The 19,091-nt window shown below is 35.3% G+C and overlaps 1 protein-coding gene across 9 annotated transcripts in view; it reads right to left on the bottom strand.

Moving 5' to 3' along the window:
• Positions 1–15,330: 15,330 nt before the first annotated feature.
• The window catches only part of LOC120304946 (myosin VIIA and Rab interacting protein), a 104,571-nt gene continuing 100,810 nt past the window's right edge, over positions 15,331–19,091 (bottom strand). For all 9 annotated transcript variants that reach the window (XM_039336075.1, XM_039336080.1, XM_039336077.1 and 6 more), the window contains one exon: positions 15,331–17,649. In XM_039336075.1, the coding sequence (XP_039192009.1) occupies positions 17,617–17,649 (33 nt within the window). In that variant the 3' untranslated portion in view covers positions 15,331–17,616. The remainder of the gene's footprint in view (positions 17,650–19,091) is intronic.

The raw sequence follows: 19,091 nt of genomic DNA, 5'->3' as shown, positions 1-19,091 counted from the left end.
AGATCTAGTCTAAATTGCACCATCATGGCTGCCATTTTAATCTTTTAATCACACTCTGCAAATAAACCGAAAGAGAAATGCAAAAGGCTGCAATCAATTTGAGAACTTGTGTTTACTTGGGTCTGCTAATCTTCTCGGATAACAGAATACTAAAACCCTGTCATACTGTAGTATTAATTCTCCATAATATGATTGAGCTCTTTGCTCAAAAATTCTTGGATGCTGCTCTATTAGTAGAATTTTCTTTCTGCCAATCTCAGAAACATGGGGTTGGTCTGAGATGAAGTAAATGTATTTTGCATAATTGTCAAAGGCATTAGTCAACAAGTATTTCCAAATTTCATCCTTTCACAGAACAGAAGAATAATGGAAGTTTAAGCTGGAAAACTTCCAAAAGGGGGGAGTAATGTGGGAAAGAAATAGAATAACATAGAATAAAGAAGAATAAAGTATAATAATAATAATGAAAAATCACTAAAAGCAAAAATCATGTGTCTGCATAATCTCTGAAAAGAAAGCTGTGTTAGCCAAAAGCTGTATTAACGGTACGTGAATGACCTAATGCATATTTAGAAACATTGTATAAAAGTAAAAACTGCCTTCATTGTATTCCCATGAGAAATGGAGCTAACGTGTGAGAAACTATCTGAATGTTACACAAAAGTAGATTCCATATACAATGTAAGATTCCATCTATGCTTCCTTTGTTCCTGAGAGAAAGAAACCTATAAAGCTTTAGTTTAGACCCTCCCCCTTGTTCAGAAATTTGCTGATTGTTAAGTCACTTCTGAACCTTTTTGCGCAAAAATAAAATCTCTCTTTCACCTTCGGAATTTCGTAAAAGCCCTTTATTTTTTTAAGGCTTTATTTTTCCACAAGAGTAGTAATATAACAATATTATATTTATTTTTTATTAAATTTTAGATGCTATCACTATAATGATAATAAAATCACTATCAACAACTTGTTTAGTAAACATTTTCTATAAATCTGAGAAAATCTAGGAGTTCTTTCTGGAAGGTGGAAAATTAGATTATTTCAAAGATGCATGAAGGTCAGCTCAATCCAAAGGCAGGAGCTGTGGCAAGATTGAGAACATGCAACTTTTAATTTTATTACTTACAGCAACTTGTCAATTACCTTCCTTGGAGGAAAAAGATGACATAAAATAGTGCTTTAGGCAGGTCATTTTGTCCATTCTGGTTGACAGTGATGAGTGTACAGTATTAGCATTCAAGTCATGAAGAGAATTGATCCCTGTCTCACTTCAGATCTTAAATTTCTTTTAACAATGATTTGTGCAGCTCAATCCAGTATAGTATGTCAAGGGAGAGAAGTGGCTGTCTTTCTTTGTTCTTCTCTGAGCATTTTTGTGTCTGCTTAACACAGTGAAATATTAGCACCTGTGTCATATCCTTTCACTCTGAAATCTTCCTTATGTATTTGCATGGTGAAATGAGTCTGAACATTGATTCAAGTAAATGTTTTTACTTTTGATTTTTGAAGTACAAAGGATAATGTTCTAAAGTGGAGAAGAGAGAAGACATCAAGCATATATGATATTGACTAAGTCATCTTCAGAAAACGAGGTTGTAAGTTTTGAAGGGGGTTGATATTTCATGAGTGAACTAATTAGCTAAATATCAGGAACAAAAAACAATACATGCAATCTGTATGGAATCTCAATTGTGTATTTCAGAAAATATGAATAATTCATAAGGTACAGAAGTTAAAAATGGCAGTCTTCACCAAGTTGACAGCTTTCTGATATGTACAGATTCAAGCATCATCACCTTTTTGTGAATATGAATTCAGGTTTCACACATATTCAGATTATAGAGAAGTTACTGTAAGAGGTAGTCAGAAGAAATCTAGAAATCAGGAGCCGTGATATAAGGAAAAGACAACATTGGAAGTAGAAGAAAGTCAACTCAGGAAAAAAAAGAAGTAATCCAGGATAATTTAATGGAACCGCTTGGATAAACAGGACCATCACAGGGCTTATTGCATTACTACAAAGATATTCCTACTTGTAGTTCTTTGACTGCAACCTATAACTGCAATTTACAAATCTGCAAGGTTTGAACAGAGCTGCATCCGATCAAAATGGGTCAGTATCATTTTAATTTTTAATTTATTTTCTAGGGCAAAATAACTGAAGTAACCTATTAGAGTTCCTTGCTCCAATTTCTTGAGAAATGAACATTTTAAAATGCATTATATAAAATATGAGACAATAATATGTTAAAAGTTATGCAGTTCATTCTTGCATCCTGTTTCACAGAAGATAGCTTGAGCCATCTCACTTTGCAGGGCTGGCATAAAAAAAGTGGGACTTGTGGTAAAGAAAACGGCCTCCAATATGCTAGAAGGAAATTTTGGGAGGGACCCTGGGGATACCTGGGATAGGAATGGTCAATTGCTGCAGGCTTGAAAGCAATCTCCCTGCCCATAAAAGCCAGGGAAAATGCCCTGTGTTTTAATGTATGGTGAAGAATATATGCAACAAAAATATAGGAAGATAATGTCTGCATTTGGGAAGAATCTATTTCATCTTCCTAATTGTCTAGGCCAGCCATTGGATCACTGCTACTTTGGCACCATCAGCATTCAATGTGAAAGGTAAGGAGACTGGTAACCATTATTAAAACTTTAGCCCAGGTGCAAGTTGCTTCATATTTCCAGAAGCAACTAGCTGCATATGTAAATATGTATGCTCGTGATCTTTGAAATGAAAGGAATTGGTCAAAGTTTTTGTGCTGTCACTTTAGCCTTTCCTTATTATATTGAAGAAGAGCTCAGAGAGACTCCTTTTCTTGGTTGCATCTTTCCAGGTTAGTTTTTTGCTGCAGAGTTTTGATCACTAGGTTGTTCAGTTTATTGTTGCTTCTGCCAGAGAGATCCATCAGACCTGCTGCGTGGTCTGCTGCTACTAGATTGAATTTGCAACAATGCTAGGCCCAATAATGAAGTGTTCTGAGGAGCAACCAGTTAGTAACAGTTTCCCTCTCTCCCATAAAGAGGAGGGAGGGGGCACTAGGCTAGGTTTGGTTCAAGATTTAAAGGAATGGCAAGGTACTCACATGGCACCAGTCCCTGCAGGTAAGAAAGAATTTGGAAGAGCCATAAGATAGGATGGCTAGGAAGCAGGCAATTCTGTATGTGGAAGGTTACACCCTCTTCCCATTGTCTGCTCCACAAAGATAGCAAACCATCACTGCAGATGGGAAGGTTAGCCCTTTTCTGTCACTAGAAATGTAGCACTGAAACTTTATTTTTACACAAAGAAACATGTGAAGATAATAGGCTAATAATATGGCTAAGCAAAAACAACTAATTAATTTTCTCCCTAACAGGAAAGGTGTCCTTAAAGGACTAAAATGCCAATGGTAATGCTATTTTATTTTGGAACTTTACAGCACATAACAATTGAATAATCATGCTAACAAAACACCTTGCATTTATAAATGTCCCCCACTTTTATTTATTACATTTTTAAGAATTGCCCATCTACCTCATAGACTAGAGCAGTGGTTCTCAACCTTTTTAATGCCGCAACCCCCAACTGATCGTAAGTCGAGGATTTTCCCTGCCCGGGAGCGCCATGCATGTGTGGTGCCGCCACCTGCACCGGCCGAGGTGTAGCTGGAAAGCAGCAGAGACGGCACAGGCCGACCACCGGCTGGGCCACCAGCTGGCCCAGCCCAAGGGAGGTAAGGCACCCGCCAGGCCCCATATGCACCAGCAACCCTCCCTGAGCCCGCCGGCCTCTCACCCCTAGCCCTCTTTTACTTACATTTTTAGTAGTTGCTCAGCAGGGACAGGTGGAAACTTCCAGACAGCTCGCCTTTGCTGCAGACAACTTGCAGCACCGTTTGCAGAATGGGACTTTTGGCGGGCTCAGCAGGGCAGAGACAACCTGGACAATTCCTATTGGCTTTTGAAAGCCAATAGAATTAGACTCTATTCAAGAGAGTCTATTCTATTGACTTTCAAAAGCCAATAGAATAAAAGGTAGTAGCATAGCTAAGGAAAAGGAGAAAAAAATGGTGGACTGCGTTGTTTGTCGATCCCCATGAAATGGTCGTTCAATCCCAAATGGGGTCCCGATCCACAGGTTGAGAACCGCTGGACTAGAGGGACTAAATATTGTGCTACAAAAGATTACCTGGATGGAGTTACAGATTCTTCTATATTTAAAATCCTTTGTCCTAAGATTAATTTAGTTTGATTTGGCCCTAATGGTAGAATAGCATCACTGCCATAATAACTCAGTCCCCTCTGGACTTCTTTTACTCAGGAGATTTGAAATTATTTGCCAGTACTAAATGGACCAACTGATATAAAAAGATTTAGCCGAAGACTGGATTCAAATTTATTGCTTCCTGCTTCCCACTGAAGTATCATACTTGTGACACAGTGGAGATATGGAGATGCTTCTTCAAAATTTAGTCTGGACTCAGTTGTAGCCATGTTTTCTATGATTTTATCTGAGTATGAGCAGTTATGCTTGGATTTTAGCTGCAGACAGCTTTACTAAAGCAGGTATAAACTGTGGTCCTTGATCAGCATAATAAATCTAGATGGTTGATCTCTGTGCATTCTGGGATATATATAAACCAGATGACCATTTTGGCTGCCCAAAGCTTGAAAAAATAACCCTAAATATTGAAAGGTCTTTGGCATGTTCAATGGTATGCCTGCCTAACTTTAAGTTTGTCTATTTCAGGCATATGGAAAAAGAAAGGATCCTGATCTGGGCAAAATTTATTTTTAATTCCTCCTCAGTGCAGTAACTGATGAATGATCCCAAAGCCTTTTTAAGATCAATAGAAATCAAGGAAGAATTATAGCACACAATAATACTCTGATGGACTAATTTGGCAGAGTGACAGGCAGGATTACTTAAACAGAATATCACTAAATTTTTATAAAAATTAAATAAAATGCATCTTTGTTTAGTTCCTTCTTTGTATTTCCCTTGTGACATGTCATTGCTTACCACACATGACCTTCCATCTCAAATTCTCATGAATTTTAATAAGCAAAAGCAATAGACATTTATCTAAAGTATTTAAATTTATACTATAGTTTATCTCTAGATACTGTGTCAAAAGTAAATCTAAAATCAATAAAGGCTGTATAGAAGCAGTACTATGGGTATACTTTTCTACTAAATGCTGTGACACCATAGGATTATTTAGTGTTGATTGACTTGCTCTGAATTTAATCTGTCGTCCATCAAAATATTTTCCGATTTAACCCAATGAAAAATTTTCCATGAGTTTGATTTCCTAAAGTAATTGGGCAGACATTGGCATGATGGTGTCTTTTGTCTTTGGTATTATAACAAACCCAAGTCCATAGTAATGTTGGCCTTTCAAAACTACTTGGAACCATCTGGTGCAAAAGATTGTGAGAAAATAGTTAAGAAGGAATCAGCTGGAAGAATGTAAATACTGCCCTGGTTTTACAATAGGCATACCAGTTCCTGATCTTATTTCTAGGCATAGTTCAAAGTGTTAGATCCCTAAAGGAACATGTCTTTCACATAAATTTTCCTAGATATTAAGATCCAAATGTGAAATCCTTTTCCAAGTTTTTACCATCAGAAATAATATGGATTGTCAATGAAGACAGAACTTATTTATTTGTTCTACATCTGTCTGATTTCTTTTTCAGGAAGTCATGGAAGGAGGTGCATTTTATTTGTCCAAGTTTCTATTCGTTTTATATTTATAGGTAGGAATACAATTTCTATTGTATTGTTCTATCATTATCATTATGAATTGTCCCTTTTATATTAATTGTTATTAGCTGCTATAAGATGCTTAAATGAATTAGCATTTAATTATTTAATATAAAGCTATCTACCAACTATTAGATGGGAGCAAATGCAGTCTGAGATACGACTTTCAGTCCAGCTATGAATAAATCCATAAAACTGAAGAATACTTAGATCCTTCAGTGTTGCTGAGGTTCTATCCTGGGATGTGAGGACTTAAGATAGCTTGCATCGTGTTGAAGGCTAACAAGAGGACTCCAGTATATACTTTCCTGTTGATCAACTTGTAAAATGGCACTTCTGAAAGTGCTTTTATAGTATTTCTTTGTGGCTCATTAATGCAGGTGACGTGTCTTCAGTCATTCCCTTTTTCCCTCCCTCTTTTAAGAGTTATAAAGAGCTTAGCTGGGGTGGTGAGGAAGCCTTGGTCATCTGTAGAGAGTCCCCCAGAGAAAACAGGTAAGGGTGGCTTGGAAGGGAATGGAGGACTTTTGCTTTGTTAGAATCTGTCCTGAGGAGTGGAATAAATATAAGCTAAATAAGAAAAGGTTTCACTACCATACAATAAATAGAGAAGAGTAAGGGGAAAAATGATAAAAATTGGTCAGCTGTCTAAAATTAAGTTTTGGTGACAGTAGTGCTGTAATATTCAGATAGTTCCAATATTTACCAATTTACCAGGTCCTCACTTCTTTAGTGAAATGAATATTTGCTTCCTATTCTCATTCTCAGATGTTTATTGCAGCCAAATTGTCCAAAAACTTATGTAAGGTGGTATGGTAAAAAGAATTGTTTGACTTTGTTTTATCATGTTTAAGGTTGTTCTTCTTCCTTCCTACCCTTAATGGAGATCTGAAGTCATGTAATTTAATTTTTTGAACATATTTATGTGTAATTCAAACTTTATTGTTTTAATTAATTTTTGTCTATGTTTGTGTTATCAGTCACTTTCCTGTGGTATTTGCAACTTTGTCATAGATAGATAGATAGATAGATAGATAGATAGATAGATAGATAGATAGACAGACAGACAGACAGACAGACAGACAGACAGACATAGATATATTTGGAAACTAGCATTTTAGTTAATGCCCCATACCTAAAATAAGTTTATTCTCACTGCAGTTAAAAGCACAGTTGCGTCTCCTGAAAAGAGTAATTCTGGAGAATATGATTCTGTACTATCCTTTGATCCTTGTAAGCCAGAATTAATGCACCAGCTTGAATAAACAAGTAAAAAGTAATGTGTTATAAACATTCAAATGGCTAGCAATCAGTAAACTAGTATTCTATCAATCAATAAGCCTGCATATATAAACAAATTAGAATCGTTGAGTTTACTAGAATTAGGTAGCCAGGCATAAGAGTAAGGACCTTGAAGCATAATAGTCACTCATCTACTCTGACAAAAGATTGGACATAGAGAAGGTTCAGAAGAAGGTATGGTATCTTTGTCCAGGACAATCCCAAGTGGAAGGAAAAGTTTATTCTGTTTTCTCTTGCCCTTATATCTCCCTTTAGAGAAGGCTTGGATTCCAATAGAATCTGTTTTCAAAACTGATACATTCTTTAGCATTAGAGGACAACAAACAAGCTTCTGAAATGCAGAACAGATGGTCCTCTATCATCTGATTGCCTCTGCTCATTGACTAGTCAAACATATCACACAAGCACCGCAACATGTTAGTAATTGTAAAGCCTACTGGGGAGCAGAGGACTGGATTGCCAGCTTCCAGGGCAGGCTCCTTTGCAACAGCCCTATGCAAAAGTGTTAGGAGACAGGTAGGCAGGACAGACAGACATCTTAATTTCCAAAGGAAGCAAAGACATTAATTTTCCATCAATTATTCAGTGATCTGAAGAATTCAATCTTCTTTCTAAATTTGAACAAACATTTTAGTACTGAGTTTTATATTTAGAGTAGTGTTTAGAATTTTGGATTATACGTACTATTCTGTATATTGAAGTTCTTCCGCATGAACTGATTTATTTACTAAAAACAGCACTCTTTGTATGTAGGGCTTGTTTTTTCCTTTTGTGTTTATTTTTCTTGTCTTGTATTTTTATTTTAATTAAAAAAATTAAAAATTGCTAAACATAAACTTAATTTGTATTTTTTTTATTTTTGCTTAATGCTTCTAGAACTGATTCACCATGTGGACTCTTCCACTTGGATTTCATCCACATCTTCGATCTAAGTCCTCAAAGCTTATCATAGTCTATATTTTAATGTTAATTCTTTCAGTCGGCTTTACTTCATGTCAAAGAAACTCCATTAAACACCAGATTGACAATGGAAGTGAGTAGCAACTTTCTGACTTTTCAATGGAAAGTTTGATTTGCTGCAGACTCTACCCTTGATTATTTTTCTTCTCCACATTCTAGCATCAAGTTTTATGAAGAAAGTCATGTGGAATTTTAAAAAGCTTTAATTTTTTTGTTTTTTGTTTTGTATAGATTCTATTAGTTTTTATGGGGTTAGGAATAAGGTGGGGTTGGGATTTAGGTTAGGGTTAGGATTAAGGTTAGGGCTGGGGTTGGGGGTTTTCCAAATGACATTCTCAATATTTAGCAAACAGCATAATAATTAATTATCATAAACAATGTTAACTAATCTCAATAGCCTTCTTCTTGCTTATATTCAAAATTACATATCACATTCCTTTCTCTCTAATTCATCTTTCTAGCCATTGATAGAAATTATCCCATGTTCTAAAGCAGTGGTTCTTAACCTCGGCGATATCGCCCCCCAGGGGGCGATTTTGTTTTTCAGGGGGGGCGATGGAACAAAAAGGGGCGACATGGGGGCAAAGGAACAAAATGGGGGCGATGGAGCGAGCAGTTTTGGGGACACTTTTGATACTTTTTCATACAATGAATCGCTGTATATCTGTTGTACAAAAACATCAGATCGCTTGTTATTAATGGATTGAATTGTGTTTTCAAATGTTCCTCCAGCTAGCTTCAGTACAGAATGCCAGACATATGTGAATACGCATCGCTTATCTTCATGCACGTTGAGCAGCAGCCTCTACCCTTTTTATATTTCTTTTTGCGTCTTAAATTTCACTTGTAATTCAATCATTAAATGTTACTGTTTTTCTTTTTGGGCATTTCACTTTCTTGCAATTGAATTTTGTTTTCAGTGGTCATTACATTTAAGTATCTTGAATAAATAAGATAATAATGAAATACATGTATCACGAAGTTTGGGAATAAAGTGACGGGTGGCATCAAAATGTTTCACACAATTGAGATATGGGGAAAAGACTGGAAATAAATTATTTGCATCGATATGTCCTGATGACAATTTTAAAGAAAACAAAACAAATGTTAGCATAAATTGAAGAATTATTTCCTATGTTGTGATTGAGAGGTTATGTTGGGGGAGGGGGGCGATGACATCTTCCTCATTGGCTCAAGGGGGCTATTCGTTCAAAAAGGTTAAGAACTACTGAGTCGTCTTTCTCTTTTATCTTTAAAGTCAATCTACCATTTCTGCACATTCTAGAATTTTCTTAATTAGTACTTCTTCAGCTGGTAAGTTTTCATTTTTCCAATGTTCGGCAAATACAATTCTTGCTGCCATTAGTACATGTAGTATTAAGTATCTGCAATCTTTCTCATAATTAGCTCCTATTATTCCTAACAAAAATAATTCTGGTTTAAAGTCTATTTGTTTTTTAGTCATTTTCTCCAACCATAAATGTATTTTAACCCAAAATCTTTTTGCTTTAGGGCATGTCCACCAGATATGATAAAAGTACCTGGACTTTGTTTGCATTTCCAACAGTTATTTGAAGTATTTTTAAACATTTTTGCTAATCTCACTGATGTCATATGCCATCTGTAAAACATTAAGCTTTAAGTTTTTTTTAAATAAACATTAATTCCAAGGACATGTTCATGCTATATTCTTGTCATCGGTATGGAAGTGGTGATCATTGTCTTCTTCCAGAATGTTTTTTTCCCTCTTCCCAATCCTGCCTAAAGTCTGATTACTTAAATTTGTAATCAGGCCTAATGTTGTTTAACATAGACAAGGCTAGTTAAATGCCATAAACTGCTTAAGCCCTCCTAAACACATGTCAGATTTAATCTAGAATAACTGCTAATTGTTAGTCAGTGGGGGCCACAAGCTATCCTAATCAGAGAATGATAAAGCTGTTGCCCAACACAGGAAGAGAAATAAAGAGGGTAAATTAATTTTGTTCCACAACATTATGCTTCAGTGTATCCATTTCAGGACTTTGGCTTTCTGAAATAGGAAACTGCCAGTGCTTTTCAAAATTGTTGGACCAGAATGAATTGTCTTGTTCAGTCTCTGTTTTCTATTTGTGTCCTAACTGGGGACTGCAGTGGTTGTGACATCACAAGTATAGCAAGAGCTAAACTTTTTAGTAACATTTTTGTATGGATTTATGGAGGCATAAAATGGGGTCCTGAACCTGATTTTGTCCCCAATAGTAAACACTGGCTGTTTTCTGAGAGATTTAACCCCTAAATGGCCTAGACCAGGGCTTTGCAACTTTTTCACCCATTGTACCACTTTTAGGATACAGCAATATCCGAGTACCACCGGTCACCTAGCAGGGTGTCAAAAACTTGATGACCCCCCCAAAAAAGGAAAAAAGTGATGAAGTACAGGTAGTCCTCGACTTACAACAGTTCGCTTAGTGACTATTTGAAGTTACAACCGCACTGAAAAAAGTGTCCCCCAAGCCACACCTGAGCAAGACACCTGGCACTCTTCCTCCTGTCTGAGGTTTCCATTGCTGTGAGCATTTCTGTTGAGGATTGGCAGTGGGGGTGGGGTGGATGTTTGGTTTTTATTCCCCCTGTCTGATGGGTGGTTGTAGCAGGTTTTGGTCACTTCACATGACCCTGGGACACTGTGACTGTTGGATCTCACAGAACAGTGACCGTCATAAATATGAATCCGTTGCCACATCTGAATGTAAATCACAAATGGAGATAAGGCAACATTCCAGCTGATTGATGCTTCTTCAGGGCTCAGCAGAAGCACCAAGATCAGCTCCGAGCTCCAGCTGGACTCTGGTGCTGATCCTAGTGCTTCCACTGAGCCCTGACAGTCTCGAAGAAGCATCAATCAGCTGGAAAGCAACACTGATCCTGGCGCTTCCGCTGAGCCCTGACAGCCCTGCAGCTCCAGCCATCTCTCATTCAAGCTTGTGCGGTGCTGCCACCAGTTCAGCTCATTCCCCTCCCTGCTACCACTTTTCTAGGATGGTCGCGTACCACCTGCCAGGTGCCAATGTACCACAGGTGGTACCCGTACCACTGGTTGAAAAGCCCTGACCTAGACCTACCTACCTGAATGTGTAACTTCCTGTTCATTGTGAACCAGTCAACCTAGAGATATCCTCTTTAGTATATCTTCTGCCTCTTGAAAGGCAGTGTTGAGATATACTTCCAACTACCTGCAGAAAGTATTAAATGAATTGATTCCGACAGTATAAATGCCTGACCATTTACTACTGTCTGAATCAATTCACTTAATATCATTCTACAGGTAGTACTCAATTTACTATTGGTCACTTAACGACCACTTAAAAATCCTACTTACGATCCAGATTCTGACAGCCTCCTCTCCCCGCAATCATGTGATTGCATATTGGCAGATGGCAACTGGCCCACATTTACAGCTACTTGCAGTCATGACTATTTGCACTATTTTTGTAGGAAACTGGCATGTAATTCTAGTTTTGGACATAAAACAAAACATGAACAATGGATTTGCTTAATGACTGTGGCATTCACTTTACAATCACCATGTTTAACAATCATGATTGGTTTTGGAAAAATCCTTTTGTTGCAGTAACTTCCTTAATATAAATTGAGTTTAAATATTCAATGGGGGTTATACTGCGTATGTATTAATGTAATACATTAATTCAAATGGATACTTGGGAATGTTGCAGAGGATCCATGCTTCTTGCAGAATGCCAGACTGCGGAATCTAAAATATTTGTGCCTGCAATTGTGGCTGCTTTAATTGTATATCTTTGCAGATAATTATTTTAATGTTAGTTCATTTTTTTTCAAACATTTTATTGAGTTTTATAGGGTTGGGGATAGAATAGGATCGGGATAAGGATTAAGGCTTAGGGTGGGGTTGGGATCAGGATTGGTGTTAGTTCATTGATGTTTATATGAATCTTACATGAAATGAAGTATAAATATGAATTTTGTAGCCATATAAATCTATTTAATAAATAAATAAAACTTTAAGTAGTGGCTCAGTCAAATCAAACTTTCATGTTGCATTAAAGTGATATGGTCAACTGGAATTTAGAAAAATATGAACATTTCTGAAAATATAAATATAATGATGATCTCAAACTTTCCAGCCTTTTGATCAATAACAAAGAGATAGGAGTAGTTCTCAGCCATAGTAGAGAAGCATTTTGTAAGTTTATTGTTATAAGTTTCTATATAGTAGGACTTCTAAATATGTCAGTAATGTCAAGATAATTCCATTTTTTTAATAAAAACTAATGAATTCTGAAGCGTACCAGCTAGTTGTACAATTAAAGGTAGTTCTCAACTTATGACCACAATTGAGTCCAAAATTCTTGTCCCTAAGAGAGACAGCCACTTAAGTGAGTTTTGCTCCATTTTACTACTTTTCTTGCCACAGTTGTTAAGTGAATCACTGCAGTTAAGTTAATAACAAGGTTGTTAAGTGAATCTGGTTTTCCCCATTGAGTTTGCTTGTCAGCAGCTTTCAGAAGGTCATTACATGATGTGGGACAATGCAACCATCACAAATATGAGTCAGTTGCCAAGCATTTTAATTTTGATCACATGATAATCAGAATGCTGTAACAATCATAAGTATGAAAAAAAATCATATCACTTTTTCAGTGCCATTATAACTTTGAACAGTCACTAAATGAACTGGTGTAAGTTGAGGACTATTTGTATTTTTCAAGTATATAATTAACTCAATAAACCTGAGTTAATTTCAGAGCTATAACAATTTTCTTCCCTAATACTATTAAATGAAAATATTCTGTTCTTTAAACTAAACTATAGCATCCAACACCCCTCATAAGCATGCATGGTTGTTACTCTAAATGGACTACAGAAAAAAGTCTAATTTAGTTGGGATACTGGGCAATTTTCTGGACAATTAATAATAATAACAGATTGGGCTTCCATTATGAACTAAGTGGTAATTAGTTTTAAGATGAATCTATAGTAATATAACTGTTTTTGAAGCCCTTTATCCTATGCAAGACTGAAAGTGTGTATTTTCCTTTATTTAACTTTATATATTGAATGTCTCTTAAAAACAAAAGTTGTCATCAGTGAACACAATACTATTTTTACAATGACTGTTAACTGATTGAAGTATTAACATAACCATCTTTATTCACTACTTTGAATTTTAGATTCTGAGATCAATCCTTTTTGGTATGTGGGCCGTGGCGTTCGACCAATTGGTCGATTTGGGAAGAGGCAACTCAAGTTTGGACAAAAGAGGTTGAGGCCTGTGTGCTGCAGTTCAGCTCTGATACTCAGTGCTCTACAGGAACAAGAAGCAGCTCAAGATGATGAATGGCTACTTTGAGTCTTCTTAATGAAAAGAAAAAAAAAAATCATAGTTGCTTTTCTCTGTTGAAATACCACCACCTTTCTTCTGGCTCCTTAGCTGCAAGCTATTTCATACACAAACGATAAGCATTTAAATACAAAACTTGTAATTAAAGCTAAAAGGGTATTCTATATGTAAACTGTATGTAGGAGGAAAGAAAGAAAAGGCATTTTTGCTTGTTAAGGATTTGATCCCATTTCAAGAATCTTGTAAATCAGGGGTGCGCAGCATGCCAGCAACCGGTCCGCATAAAAAAACAAAGCCCCATCTGTGAGATGCAGGCAGCACACAAAATCATGCCCCCTCTGGTCCTCAGAAAAACCTTTCTCCACAAAACCAGTCCCTGGTGCCCAAAAAGTTGGGGACCTCTGTTGTAAACCATACTTATCTGGACGTTACCAAAGGCAGATGCATACCTATCAAATGGATGGGTTGCATGCTGTATTCAGTACGCTATTTGTGAAGCAAAGGGAAGCATGGATTCAATCCCAGTAACCTCTTAATGCTTCAAGCTGGTTGACTATAATTACCATTTAAAATGGATTATGAATTCAGTATATATAAGGAGCACATAATAAGATATTATATTAATATGATTTAACTTCAGAGAACCCATTTGTTTATACAATAAACAACAACAGTTATAACTCATATTAATTTGGAAAATCTCCCATATAGCTCAGCTAAAAAAAAATTGGAAAATGTTATAGCTAATATATGCTATGCTTTGTTTTATGCTTAAGTATGTAATTAAAAATGAATAAATAAACTGATAAAATAGCCGTTGATGTAATGTTATTTTGATTTGTTTTAGGCTTGTTACAAATATTGACATATAAAACAGGATGACCTCTGAAGTAACAGAGTTTAGGTACAGATTCAATCTGTATACAAACCTTACAGAAATGAAGTCTATACAAGTTGGATCCAAAACCAGACTAGCTGTGAGCACACTGTTTAATTCTCTTCAACATGACAATTGAGGAGTGGTAGTACTGGAGCAGCTTCATGATTTGGAAAAGTAGGAAACAAGTTCCTATTACATACAAGAACCCAAGAACCAAATACCATTGACAAGAAATTTATATCAGATGGTCTTGGTTACAAAGTTTCCAAACTCTGATGTAAGAACCAGAAACCTTATTGCCTCAAAATGAGAGTAAAAGGCTTGGCAAACCAGCTAATCTTCTTGAGCATCCCTTTGACAGGGATATTTTACCTTTGCAGGAACACGCTGGTCATATTGGGGAAGTTCTCGAGAAAAAGAAGTTCTTGAGAAAAAAAATTGAGGGAGCTTCAATTTAGTTGAACAGCTTAACTTACACGCAGTATCTTTTACACTCTTCAAACCGATTGCTCGGTTTCTTATTTGCAACTTCTTCATCATGTATTGCATTGGACAGTGAAAAGAATAGAATGGAAAAATCAAGTTTTCAGTGCATCAATCTGCAGCCTAAATATGATTGATACGATTTTGTGGCTTTGTTAGTAAGAACTATCAGGGCTTTGGAGGGACAATAATGGATAAAATAGTTTGGTATATATCTGAAAATGTTCCTGTGTTAATATGGTCACCCAACATATGAAGGAATAGGTACATAGAATGGATACATGGGATACATTAAATCTTTATGTGAGTCTAGTAAATTATTTATATTTCTAAACATTGAGCACTGAATCAGAAAATATGTAAATATCATGAGCTCAAAAACCTGTTTTTCATAAATCATTTCTTTTACTCTTTTGTCATTTCTGTTGACAAGAATTCTTGACAAGAATGCAGATAACAGCAAGGCAAGCCTTAATTTCAACTCAGACTGAATCATATTGTCTTAATTTGTTCTGACATTAAAATATTTTTTATAAAAAAAATCTAAATATAAACATTAATACTAAAGATTGAAACCAGATCACGACAGAATAATTATTTTATGTTGTAACATACACATTTTATTATTTCTTTTAAACAGTAAGTTAATTCTTTGTACATTTGGCACAAGTAAAGTTTTGTAAAAACCGGAATGGTATACATTGAGGGAGGGATTTTTTTCCCCTCTTTTTTTTTTTTTTTTTTGCAATGCCTAAACAGGAAACATTTTTCTCAAAAAAGACTGAATAATATAAATTTTAAACACAGTAGTTGCTTTTCATGCCTCTTATGGAACATTCTATTCCATACTCATTTTCTTTATATCACATTAACAGAAAAAAGCCAAAATATATTATCTATTAAAATTAGTCATGTTGGATTCAATATTACACACACAATATTAGCTATTAGTGTAATTGAATAAATATGTAAACCACCTGTCATTTCATTCAATTAACATAGATCTGCAGAAAGTGGGAGTCAATCTTGCACAAACACTGAAAAAAGTATGGATTGAATGTGAGTAATTTACAATAGTATAGGAGCCCAATCTTGCTGAGGAACATTTACTAGGTTATACACTATATGGATATCTCTATATTGTAGACAAAATCCTGCCATCGGATTAGTTATTCCACAAAAGACAAACAACAGTTGCATGCTGTATATGACATAATTTTGTCTGGGAAAAAAGAAAAACCAAACAACCAAATACCATAGAAATTTTAGACAAGTGACAAGGAAATGCACAACAAAATTAATGGAACTATCAATGGTGCAGTCCTATAGTTGTATAATAATGTCCTAGACTTATTGTAGTCAGAAGTAGCTCCAATTAAAATCAGCAGGGCTAATTTCTAGACATTGTTTTCAGTACTGCTAAATCTCTTTTTAAAGACGTTTCAAAAGTGATGAAGATTTGAATTTTTCCTAGCTAATTCATGCTTTCTGGATGAAATGAATGTTTTAAAGTGTTAATTGGTGTGCTATTTATATAAGTTCTTATGAAAACAGAGCACAAAAGTGCAATCATGTAGACATCATGACTGACTCTAAAGCCAAACATGGAAACTATCTTTGTATGCATTCAGGCAAAATTTAAATTATTATTATTTGTTGTTTTGAAACTTCCAATATGCTCAATTCTGTTGTCTAGATTTTTGTTCATGCAGCTGATAACATATAAACCATTGGCCAGTTTTAGTAATACCAGCCAGGGGAATTAATGAAATGTCTCACTTGCCTATGTTTTGGGAATTAAAGATACTTAAGCCAAACCATTTCTTCAAATTATTTTTGTAGAGGCTGAGCTTCCAAATCTGTTTTTACAAGCTTTGATATAAACAAAAGAGCCAAGATTATATATGCACTAAAGGGCACTCTCACATTCTGGACTTCAAACACATGATTATACACTTTTAGAAATATGAAACGTTAATAGAATGATTACATATTCTTTATAATTGAATAAGTTTCTATAACTGGAGATGGAATAATGCATATTGATTTGAAACCTGCCTTTTGGAATAGATTTTAAAATGCTAGATTTTGAGTTCTAACAGGTGAGATTAGAACCTATCTCAGGTGGGAATACAGCTGGGTCTGCAACTGGCTTCACTATTTCTTGAGGATGGAAGAGATTTCAATTAATTTAGATGAAAGTATATTTAATCAGCAAATACATTCTTCTACTGATATGAAGTTAGGACATTTGTATGATAACTAGCAGAATATGCCATAGTGGAATACAAGTAGAAATTACAAATGGAAAATGCTTTTTTTTTTAATGCTTTCAACCTCCTTTCTGGCCATCCTGTTCCACAGTTTATTTCAGGATTACCAGTTATTCCTGGAATTCTTATTGCTCTGATAATGTCATAAATGACTGAATATCTGAACAGTAAGATCCCAGGAAATATGTATCACAGAATAGAATAGAATTTAAAATTTTCTTTTACCTTCAAATGAGACAATAACTAATATTAATTGAAGAACTGAGAATAATAAAAAACAGACTGTATCTAAAGGTAATGTCCTTTAGCATAATTGATAGAATGAATAAAAATGCATCTTAAAATATGAAGCCTTGAACCTTAGTGTACTTCCTGGAGTCTCTTTAGAACTTTAAGGCAGAGTTTTGATGAGCAGACCACAATAGTGAAGACTTGAACATCTTGAATATCTTTCTCAACGAGGTATCCAAACAAAGCCCTATTACTGAGGCATTATAGGTTCTTAAGAATCTTTTTTTTTTACTGGATGTATATAATGGCTGTTATATAAAGGCACTCTAGTGTGCAGCCTTAGGCAGTGTGTCATTGGCAGTAGAATTTTGTAATTCTAATACATTGCAGAAGACCCTATAGTTGGTTCCTAAAATAGAAAAGATATGAAGAAATATTTAATAAAACAATAAAAATGTGGAAGATATTTTAAAAGACAGTTGCAAGTAAGATTGGCCATTCTTTTGGATATTCTCTTTATTTTTGTCTTATTTATATAGTATCATGCCCTTCCTGAAAGATTCTCTTCTAAAGAGGATTTAGAACCTCTTAGGTTTGAATACTCTGGAAGAAAATCTTGAAGACAAATAGGAAACATCCTATCAGAATAGCTTATCTGATTAACCCCAAGAGATGTTCTAGAACAGACATGTCAAACTCACTACATCACGTAACGTCGCGCAACGTATCAGAGCTTTTTCACCATTGCCAGCAATGCGGTGGGCGTGGTTTCCCGATGACACATCTGGCCCATGGGCTGACAGTTTGACACCTCTATCCTAAAAGGACTTTTGATTCCTTTTGATTCAGTGTTGTTGGTTCACTCTGAGGCCTACACGAGCTGCCACCAGAAGGTCTAGACTTAGGGAGCCATCTAGCAAATAAAATGCCAAAATCTTTATAATATATATATTATATTAATATCCTAGAACTACTTGAAAGTAAGGGTCTCTTTTAGAATAAGAGATTTGAAAATATTACTCACTTTCAGATAATCTTGGGTAGAGTTTCTAGGTCACTAGGATTTAAATATCCTCAGTAAAGGCAAGAGAGTTGCTGAGCAGCATCTGTTTTAGTTTGACAGCCTATGAACCATTTATGTTGAAGTTATTGTATTAATGAAATTGGAGTACCATCATTGGGACTTGCTGATTGGACTCTTCTCATTGCCAAACTGTATTACTGCTTTTTAAGTTTGCTATCATTCATAACACTACTCCTTAGATTGTTCTGGTTTCATCTAGTATATTTTATGCTTTGATTTTGATCCTTATACTAGTTAATTCAATCTATGCAAAGAATAGATGTTGATCAGTTCTAAACAGAAGCATAACTAAACTTTCAAAAAAAACTACCACAAAGATAAAATATTATTCAACCACTACATTTTTTCTCCCAACAAGTGAACCAAAATGTCACTTAGATACATGATTTACCAATTTTATGATATCCTGCTATTTGAATGATGTGGCTCAAAATCCCTCTTATAAAACAATATTTTAATGAATTTTTCAGTTTAATTCAATATGATTTGCTGATAAATGAATTATAAAATTCAAAATTTGCATCAAAGTATCTGGCTTGAATAATATGAAACCTGAGGACTATATTTGGTCTAACTATGTTTATTGTTTAATTATTCAGCTTTTATATTGAATACAGCTGTAAGGTTTTCCAAGACAGCATATCAGAATGGAATCTATCATTATTCCTCTAATAAAGAAGGAGAGGACAGATGACTTGACATGACTGGATAGCATTAAAATATTTTTGTAACTTTTTTTTTTCATTTATCTCTTTCCTCCTAGTATC

The sequence above is a fragment of the Crotalus tigris genome, unplaced genomic scaffold, assembly GCF_016545835.1.
Source record: "Crotalus tigris isolate CLP2741 ecotype Arizona unplaced genomic scaffold, ASM1654583v1 scf7180000017666.27876245, whole genome shotgun sequence".
Taxonomy (NCBI): domain Eukaryota; kingdom Metazoa; phylum Chordata; class Lepidosauria; order Squamata; family Viperidae; genus Crotalus; species Crotalus tigris.
Note: the sequence above shows the minus strand (reverse complement) of the source record. Positions and strands in the feature narration are given on the sequence as shown.